Genomic DNA, 10,225 nt, shown 5'->3' on the forward strand with positions numbered 1-10,225 from the left:
TCAAACTCGCGGCCCGCGGGCCAATTGCGGCCCTCAGGACAATGTTTTGCGGCCCCCTGCCTGAAATAAAATCTTTGTGTTAATGCGGCCCGCGCATTTTTTCTCACATGCATCTGGGGTTTTTATATTTTTAACACCTGTGGGCTCCCGTAGCTCAGGCTCGTGACAACAGAATTAGCGATTGGTCATCTGACCAAGATGGCGGCCGCATTTCTCGCCGCGCAGCACCCCCAGCGGGGTCTACCCTTTTATTATGTCTATGATTGCGAACGCGCGACAATGTGACCGGATGCGGAAGCGCCGAAAAACACCGAAACTGAAACGCGACAGTGACATCAAGTAGAACTAAATAATATTACAAAAGCCCCAAACATGTCTTGTTCAAAGCCTGCAGTGAAGAGAAAGGTTGGTGATGAGCACAGACAATTTCAGGAGAAGTGGGAAGTGCAATATTTCTTTGTTGAGCACAGGGGCATCCCGACGTGTCTTATTTGCACAGAGAAAGTTGCAGTGCACAAAGAATACAACTTGAGACGTCATTACACAACTAGACATGCTGAGGAGTATGAGAAATACCTCCCTTAAGCCAAATGTGGCTCGGCTATGCAAGAGGAAGCGCTGCCAGGTCTCTAGCAGTAAGAAGTAGGCAGAAGAAGCCATGTTCATAACAGTTTATGTTCAATGTTCCATTCATGTTCAGAAAGTTACAGGTTAAAGAGCTGTTAATACAGACATTTGAATCTGAATAATAATTACATTTCTCTAGTCTAGTCAATATTTGGTTTATTCAGTCTTCTATATCTGCTGAATTATTATTATCATTTTATTTCTTACTGATTTATTTTTTTCTTATGAGTTGTTAATTTATTTAAATTTTCTAAGACAAAAAAGGATGAATAAACAAAGACATTTGATAACACTGGAATGTTTTTGTAAAAGCTTTTCTTGTGAAACACCTGCTGCGGCCCAGCCTCACCCAGAATCTACGTCCAGCGGCCCCTGGGTAAATTGAGTTTGAGACCCCTGCACTAGAGGGAATGCATCACTGCTTTTCTGGCCTCGTGCCACTAGAGGGAGCGCATAACTGCTCTTCTGGCCTCCTGCCACCAAAGGGAGTGCATAACTGCTCTTCTGGCCTCCTGCCGCTAGAGGGAGTGCATAACTGCTCTTTTTGCCTCCTGCCACTGGCTGCCTCCCTGATTTATCTTGGCAAGAAAACATTTTTATTTGTAGACGTGGAACAAAACGTCTTTTGCTCTACCTGCATAACTGAACAGATGTGGAGACACAACTTTTGTATCAAACAGGTTTATTCAACACTTTTTTCATTGACATTTACCAATATCGTCATATTCCTCAAAAACAAGAGAACACCGCTATGCTGTCGCAATTCGAGGCTTTGAACAACTAACGTCAGCCCATGTTCAACCACAGAACATGAAACCAGGGAAAGGATAAACATTTCTTAAAGTCTCCTGTATTAAACACCATATAATCTTTAACTTTTATATTTACCTCTAGTAAAATAAGGCACTTGGAAAAAGGAAAACACTAACAAAGTACCGTTTTTTTCCGTGTATAGTGCGCAATATTTAACTAATTTATTGTCCTAAAATCTGGGGTGCGTATTATACATGGGTACAAAAAAATTTTTTTTTTTTTTTTTTTTTTTTTTAAAGAAAGTCATGGTACAACAAAACCAACAACAGGACTGACCGACAAAGTCGTGGAACAAAAAGACAGGGTGACATTACCAAAGACAGGAACAGAATGACAGTAACACATGCAATGATCCAACGGTGAGCGAGGGGCAGACAGGACTTAAATACAAAACACGTTACATTGATTGAGGTGACACAGGAAGAGAGGGGTGACGCGAACAGAAACTATGGCAACCTAAACACATAGCAAAACTGGGGACGAGACATGACAAATCTCCCCCGAAATAAAACTCACCTTCTTGTTTGTTGTCAATCGCGCATCGCATTCAGCCATCCTGCCCAACACACTTAGTAAAATTCATAATTGACGACACATCGTTTGATGCGATGGTGCAATCCTCGATGGTTTGTTATTGTCAAATATTGTTTGTTTTTTTAATCTCCATCGCGGACCGGACGTCATACGGAGGCCGCCATTACAGATGCGCAGAACGGATGCGCAAGACACGTCAGCTATATAAAGAGCGAGAGTTCAGTTCTCCACCTATTAGTTTCAATTCACAGTTTAATTAGCAGTTTCAATCAGCAAATAACAAAATGCGTATTACAGGTAATATTTTATTTCACAACACTTTGCCTTGTTCCTTTCGTCTCTGCTGTTCATTTCAAACACGCTCCATACGACCGCAATGCTCTTGTATCAGACGCTCGCTCGATCACCTGCTCGTTTGCTGTCTGTCACAATGTACCCTACACAAATCCGAAACATTTGTTGCGGCTCCGAGTCACGACGAGGGGCAAGTTTTGGTTTCCAAGGGTGTTTTTATTCCTCTTCAACGTCTCTCCCATACAGAGCCGCCTCTTTCCCGTGCGCGCACGGAGCGCGGTGGTGCGTTTAGGGGCAGTCGGAGAAATCAACGCCAACAAAAAAAATGACATCCAGCCTAGTTAAGACCATACCAAAGACAATAAAAATGGGACCCATTGCCTCCCTGCGTGTGTGACGATCTTTGGGACTTAAAAAAAAAAAAAATTAAAAAAATGTTTTAAAAAAATTCATAAAAATTGGGTGCGTATTATACATGGGTACAAGCTTTTTTCCAGCATCAGCATGCCATTTTTAGGGTGCGTACTATACATGGGGGCGCACTATACACGGAAAAAACGGTATCTCAATTGAAATGTGCAAAAAAAAAAAAAAAGAAAAGAGAAGTTGGAACAGGCCTGGACTAGCCTTTGTCTTACCGATGAACACTTTGTGCAGTCTTGTAGCACTCCAGTCAATGGCGCTACTTTGACACTGACTTGTTGCGGGACCAGTTCCAAATCTTCTGGAGCATGTACCGCTTTTAGAATGTATGCGATTCAGTGGACATTTTACAACTCAATTCCATTTTACGTCCGAGCCTCACACCAGCTACGACAGGATCGACAAAGTGCAATGGTGTTACTTTGCGACTGCGACAAGAGGGTTAAAAAAGGGACCTTATTTGATACAGAAATTTGAGTCTGTGAGCATCGCCGTCATTCCAAGCAGACTTCCGTTTCCCTCAATTGAAGCTGCCAAGGAAAAGCAGTCAATTAAAAGGATGGATGGCATGGATGTTGCCATGGAGACGGAAAGGTCTAATCTCTTTAGCACCTGCTTGTGAAGGCATCGCTTGTGCTGAGCTTGATTTGTAATGACTGGTCTTTTCTCGGGGGAAGGGCAAATGAGATCAATACGGAAAGGAGGTATCGGTTCAGCGTCTAGCTCCTTGACCCCAATGAGGGTTGAAACTTACACCGCTGGCATTTGATTTGAGTTGTCCGTCCGTATAAGCAGCAGCAGCACTTGAAATATTACTGATCCCAGACCACCTCATCCTTCTCCTCAACCTCCCAAAGACTCAGCCTTCAGGCAACAGAGCTTTTACACCAAACAAGAGAAGCAGAATCGACATCAGAGAAAGTATGTCTCATCCAAACACATCGAGGTAAAATGTGTCTAATGTCCACAAGTGGAAAAGATCTCAAGCGGAACAGATGGAAGAAAGAGATGGAAGTCTCTTGAAGCAATGTTCTAATTCATCTCCTCAGCCGTTTTGCACACATGATTCGGAGCGCCTCCAATCCCACGACTAAAATTGGCAGTAGAACGGGAGTGGCGGCCATGTGAGAAGACGTGTTTTTTCACCGCTCCGCTATTTGCGCAAATTTCTGATACAAAAAGTTCTCCTTAGCTGCAAAGTGTGATTCATTACCACTCCTAACTTTTTAGGATGCCTCCAAAAGCAATAAAAACTCCGCAGGATGCCAACGAAAAGACAAAACAATCCAAGCTAATGGACTACACTCTCCGTGACCAGGTAAAAGCTAAGGCTGGCGACAGCAACAATACTGCGCAGCTAGCTGGGGCTACAGGCGCGGAGGGAAAAACTCAGGACAATAAGGTGGATAAAATCCTTGATATCGTCACTACTATCAAAACGGACTCGGACAATATCCGTGAGGAGATAAAGGATTGTGTCAAAAGAGTCAACGAAGCCGAAACCCGCACTTCTAATGCGGAAGACGAAGTGGAGATCCTGCGGGCTAAAACATGTACTATGGAAGCGAAACAGAAAGTGCTCGAATAAAAAATGCTGGACTTGGAATCGCGGTCCAGGCGCAACAACTTAAGACTCGCGTTTCTGCCAGAAGGATCTGAAGGGCGAGACCCGTGTAAGTTTTTGGAAAAATGGCTGCCGGAGACATTTGGTCGTGGAGTTTATGCTACTCCCTTTATCATCGAGAGAGCCCACAGGATTGGCCCGAGACGAGAAAACAACGAAATGCCCCGTGTTCTGATCATGAAATTCCTTAACTGTCGGGATAAGATGGCTACAGTTACTGCGGCGAGAGCAAAAGGGAACATTCACTACGAGGGGCAACAAATACGGTTCTACCCTAATCTTGCCGCGGAGGTACACCAGCAACGCAAACTGTTTGATCCTGTCCGAGAAGAGTTGCGCAAATTGGGACTAAGACATGGAATAGTACACCCGGCAAAGCTACTGGTGACCCAAGATGGAAAGACTTTTGCTTTCAAGACGCCAGCGGAGGCTTGGAAATTCATACGTAAGACCCAGAATGGTGAAGAAGCGTAGGGTTGTAATTTATATCAGTATTTGTTATGTTTATGAGTAGTGTGTCATGGTTGGTTACTTATTTTATGTTAAATTACTACTTTATCACTACTCTACGTTTAATACAACCAAAGGACAGCAGCTAGGATATACTAATACGAACAGAAGCGCATATAGCAGCGGTTTGCATATGTTTTTGGGACAAGAGGAAGGTTAGACTGCTCCTCACGCAGTGTGGATCAATCGCAGGCGATGACGGAGGCTGCATCAAGGGGGGAGGGGAGCCCACGGGCGGGGGGGTTGGGGTGTGATTTTGTTTTGGGGTGTTGTACGCGGGTTTGTTGTGTTCAATGTTATGCTTCTCTCAAAATCTTATTTATGTCTACTGGTTTTTTGGCAACAACTGTTCACAAGAAGGTTGCGCTGATACTTTTGTTTTATGACTAACTTTAAAGTGTTAACATGGCGCAAGGTGTAAATCTTAATTTTGTAACTTGGAACTGCAGGGGGCTCCAACGTTATAAAAAGGTTAAGCAGGTCATGAGCAAACTAAAAAATATGGATGCTAAAGTGGTGTTTTTACAAGAAACTCATCTGATGGAGGGCGATGAAAAAAGGATCAGAAGAAGGTGGCGGGGTAATATATATACATCTGCATTTACCTCTCGCGCAAGAGGAGTAATGATACTCATTCATGAAACTGTTCCATTTCAGGTAAACAATGTTATTAAAGATAAGAGGGGCCGATACTTAATAATTCAAGGTTCGCTATTAACAGAAAGCATAAATTTGGTAAATGTGTATGGTCCTAATATTGATGACTCTTCTTTCTATGAAGACTTGTTTCTTATGCTTCCATCTCTGTCGGGACATCGTATAATAGCAGGGGACTACAATTGTACGTTAGAACCAGGGTGGGACCGCTCAACGGGAGTAGACCAGTCTCATAATAACTGTAGATCAAGTATAAAGCAATTCATGAAGGACCTGAAATTAACAGATATTTGGAGAACACAGGATCCACAAAGTAAATCATATTCATGTTATTCTGCAACATTCCAAACATATTCACGTATAGATTATTATTTAATTTCAGCAGATTTGATATCAAAAATTGAAAGTTGTGCATATGATAATATTGCTATATCAGATCATGCACCTTGTAAGCTAGTTTATCGAGATGATGATATCGCCTGTGATCCACCGAGATGGAGGTTTCAGCACAAGTGGTTACAAGATGAAGAATTCATACAATTTATAGGAAATCAAATTGAAGAGTATTTTCTATTTAATAGGAATCAAACATCTGCAGGAGTCAGATGGGACGCTTTTAAAGCATTCCTCAGAGTTGTTATAATTAGTTATACTGGCCGAAAAGCTAAAAAAGCTAAACAAGAACTAAAACTCCTGGAAAATAATATCAACAAAGCCCAGGAGAGAGTATTTCAGAACAACGATCCTGTGGCGGCAAAAGAACTTCTACTCCTGAGAGCAGAATATGAAAAACAATCCAGCCTTAAAGCTGCATCCAGTCTCTTACGGCTAAAGCAGTCATTCTACGAACAAGGGGACAGGGCTGGGAGGCTATTAGCGTGGCAAATAAAGCAACTTGAATCGAAAACAACAATTACTACTTTAGAAAATAGAGGTCGAACAATAGTTAACCCAAAAGAGATTAATGATGCGTTTAAAGAATACTATCAAAATTTGTACAACACAGAAACAAACTGTAATATTCAGACCATGGATGAAGTCTTGGATAGATTAAATGTTCCGACTATCTCAGATGAACAAAGAAAAGAACTGGAATTAGAAATAACAAAAGAAGATATTGCAAGTGCCATTGACGCAATGAAGTTAGGTAAACGGGCGGGCCCTGATGGCATTCCTATTGATATCTACAGGAAATTTAAAGATAAACTGCTGGCGCCTTTGTTAGATATGATAGCAGAAGCATTTGAAAGAAATTGCCTCCCGCTGTCCTTGAATGAAGCGTCAATAGTTCTACTGCCAAAACCCGGTAAACCTCCGACGAAATGTGAAAACCTGAGACCTATCAGTCTTTTAAACACTGACCTCAAGATCATTTGTAAAATATTGGCAAGGCGGCTTCAGACTATCCTCCCTAAGGTAATAAGTAACGATCAAAATGGGTTCATAAGTGGAAGACAAGGCTTTCACAATGTGAGGAGGGTTATAAATGTTCTGCATTACAAAAAAGAGGAAAAAGACTGTGCACTCCTTTCTCTTGACGCAGAAAAGGCCTTCGATAGGGTAGAATGGCCCTATCTTTTTAATATTTTAGATAGATTTGGCCTTGGAAGCAATTTTACAAAGTGGATAAAAGTACTTTACAGATATCCAACAGCAGAAATTTTAACTAACAGACATTTTTCAAAACCAATTCAAATAAAAAGAGGCTGTCGTCAGGGCTGCCCTCTGTCTCCCCTGCTTTTCTCCTTAGCGATAGAGCCTTTTGCAACAGCAATACGCTCTCAGCCGCAAATATCAGGAATAAAAATAGGTCAGCATGAACATAAGATCGCACTGTTTGCCGCTGACGTCATACTATTTCTATCAAAACTTACGTCCTCAATCCCGGCAGTTTTGGAAGTAATAAAATTATTTGGGAATATCTCAGGATATAAAGTAAATGAAACAAAGTCCCGTTTCAGCCTTTCGTCTATATATAGACGCTCCAATTTCTGCAGCTTCCGGCGCCGTCAAATGACGACAAGCATTCGTGCCGATTGTATCCGGTTATAACCAACCTTTGATCTGTCGAACCCGGAACCGCTGCCATTTTCCCGGTTTATGAGTCACACATGCCAAGTTAGCGAAGCCAGACGATCGCGATTCACGATGGAAGATGCAAAAAGGTGAGCTCCGGGAAATTATGATAGACTCGAGATAGCAGGGTGAAACTTTTAGGGAACAATTATCATATAATGGTTATTGACATATGTGATTGCAGTGATGATTCGCTCTAACGTATTTCCTCTATGTATTGTTTTATGCGAAACATCTATACATAGACTTTCCGCGTCTATGGGTACAAAGTCGGCGATGGAGGTCTTCGATGCAATCGAAGATGAGGACGCAGTTGTGGATAAAATCTTTATTGCTCCACCCGTGGTCAGTTTCGAGTCTGACGAAGACACGGGCGAGGAAGACTGCGGAGGAACGGTCAATAATCTCTCGGGACGGCAGCTTAGCGCTCCCGCCGTGGTGGTCCTCGCCGACGGACGTGTGATCGGAGATGATGATGATGGCGACACTGAGGAAGAAGAGGAGCCCCAACAGGCCTCCTCCTCAAAGAAACGCTCGCAGAAAGATGCGTTGGACTACAATTGGACCAACAGTAAAACGCGCCTGACAAAATTCCCGGACGCCAGGCCTCTCGCCGTCCCCACAATTTTGGTTGGAAAGAGCGCAGTTCAGAAGCTGGAGTTCTTCCTTTCTGATTTATATCCTCACCTTCTTCGAGAGACCATCAAGTATGCGGCGGTGACTGACTCCAACTTCCAGCTCACCATCGGAGAATTGAAGCGCGTGGTGGGGATCTTGCTGCTGTCGGGTTACCACCAGCTCCCCAGTCGCCGACACTACTGGAACACAGATGAAGATCTCCATTGCGCCCTCGTCGCTGGGGCCATTTCACGCAACAGGTTCGAGGAGATCATCCGCTACATTCACTGTGCCGACAACACGCGCCAGAACAGCAGCGACCGGATGACAAAGCTGCGTCCCATGATGGACATCCTCAACGCTCGGTTCGGGGAGGCGTATCCAATGGACTGCAATCTTGATCTGGACGAGGCAATGATTGAATACTTTGGAAGACATGGATGCAAGCAAGCAATCCGAAACAAGCCGGTGCGATTCGGCTACAAGGCCTGGTGCCTGAACAGTGGGACCAACGGCTTCCTGCTCCACTTCGACATCTACCAGGGGGCGAGTGGAGATGCCTCTGAAGTGGAACGCAAGTTCGGCAAGGGCGGTGGCACGCTCCTTCGACTTCTGGACAACCTCCCCGATGCTGTGCGTGCACTTCCGCTGCGCATCTACATAGACAACTATTTCACCGGCCTCCCGCTAGTTGCAGAGCTGCGCAGGCGGGGCTACGCTTGCACGGGGACGATCCGAGAAAACCGCATCCCGCGCTCTTGCCCGATCACAGATCAGAAGGCTATGAAGAGGAAGCCGCGTGGTGCCGTGTCTGTCGTGTACGACACGGCAAACAAGATTGCGCTCACTCGGTGGAAGGATAACGCCGTGGTCACCATCGCCTCCACCCTCGCCGCTGAGCATCCTCTCCAGAAGGTGTCACGCTGGTCAAGGCAGGAGAAGAAGAAGGTGGCAGTGGACCAGCCATTTGTTGTCCAGCTGTACAACCGCAGCATGGGCGGCACGGACCGCGCCGACCAGAGCATCGAGCTCTACCGCATCAACATGCGCCGGAAGAAGTGGTGGTGGCCGATATTCACTTGGATGCTGGACGCGGCCGTCTTCAACGCATGGGTGCTGCACCGGCTGGATGAGCACGGCGGGATGTCTCTGCTGGAGTTCCGACGCGAGGTGGCCCGAACTCTGGTTGCAGCACCAGGCGCCACTCGAGCTCGGAGATCGGGCAGACCGCGCGTGTGCGCAGTTGCCGATGACTCCCGCTTCGACACCATGGAGCACTGGCCGGAAGTGGCGGCGCAAGACCGAAAGTGCGCACTGCTGACTTGCAAGTCGCGTCCGTCCAGTGCGTGCTCCAAGTGCCGCGTGGCACTGTGCACTGTGAAGTGTTTCCGTGCTTACCACCAGCCGGGATAAAATGTGTGAGAAGCACTGGTCGCGTGATCCGTTTTCTGACCGGAAGTGGCGGCGCAAGGCTGAACATCATCACTGCTGAGTTACAGTTTATATCTGCGTTTATGGTACCGCAAGTTTGAAAGTTTGTTGTTGAAAGTTTGTTTCAAATAAACACGGCTATGAAAGCCACTTGTGTTCATAGGAACTTTGGCATTTTCTTACGGCTGGTCCCCATACCCTGGGGATGACGGCCGCCGTTGCACATGCACGCCCATTGAAAATTGTGGAAATGGTCCCTTTCATGTTGCAGACAGCTGTTACGTGTAAAACACAACTATCTCTGAACATTCAAATAAATTACATGACGCTACACTTGCAAATCGTCAGAATGCTCCGATTTTTGTGCACGTATCAGCACATAGTCTATATATAGATGCCGCATATTTCATATACGCGACGTCATAACCAAAAAAGCGCGGCATATTCGTACTTAGTGACACCTAAGGACCCAAAAAATATGCACCTTTTTAGAAATATTAATTTGGGCAGAAATTATTAAGTTTGATATGGAACAATGGAAGATCAAGGATTCGTCTCTCTCTTTTATACATGCCATTCGATGGGGGAGGGTTAAGATGTCCCAATTTCTTGTGGTAC

At 44.8% G+C, this 10,225-nt stretch overlaps 1 protein-coding gene across 1 annotated transcript; it reads left to right on the forward strand.

Annotated features, from left to right (window-relative positions):
- Positions 1–7,816: 7,816 nt before the first annotated feature.
- On the forward strand, positions 7,817–9,589 carry LOC133170769 (piggyBac transposable element-derived protein 3-like). Its single transcript, XM_061303900.1, has one exon. It carries the CDS (start codon positions 7,817–7,819, stop codon positions 9,587–9,589), a length of 1,773 nt encoding a protein of 590 aa, XP_061159884.1.
- The last annotated feature ends 636 nt before the right edge of the window (positions 9,590–10,225 follow it).

Source organism: Syngnathus typhle, linkage group LG17, assembly GCF_033458585.1.
Source record: "Syngnathus typhle isolate RoL2023-S1 ecotype Sweden linkage group LG17, RoL_Styp_1.0, whole genome shotgun sequence".
Taxonomy (NCBI): domain Eukaryota; kingdom Metazoa; phylum Chordata; class Actinopteri; order Syngnathiformes; family Syngnathidae; genus Syngnathus; species Syngnathus typhle.

Coding starts and splice junctions, on each gene's coding strand:
- LOC133170769 (XM_061303900.1), top strand. CDS start 7,817: ATGGGTACAAAGTCGGCGATGGAGGTCTTCGATGCAATCGAAGATGAG.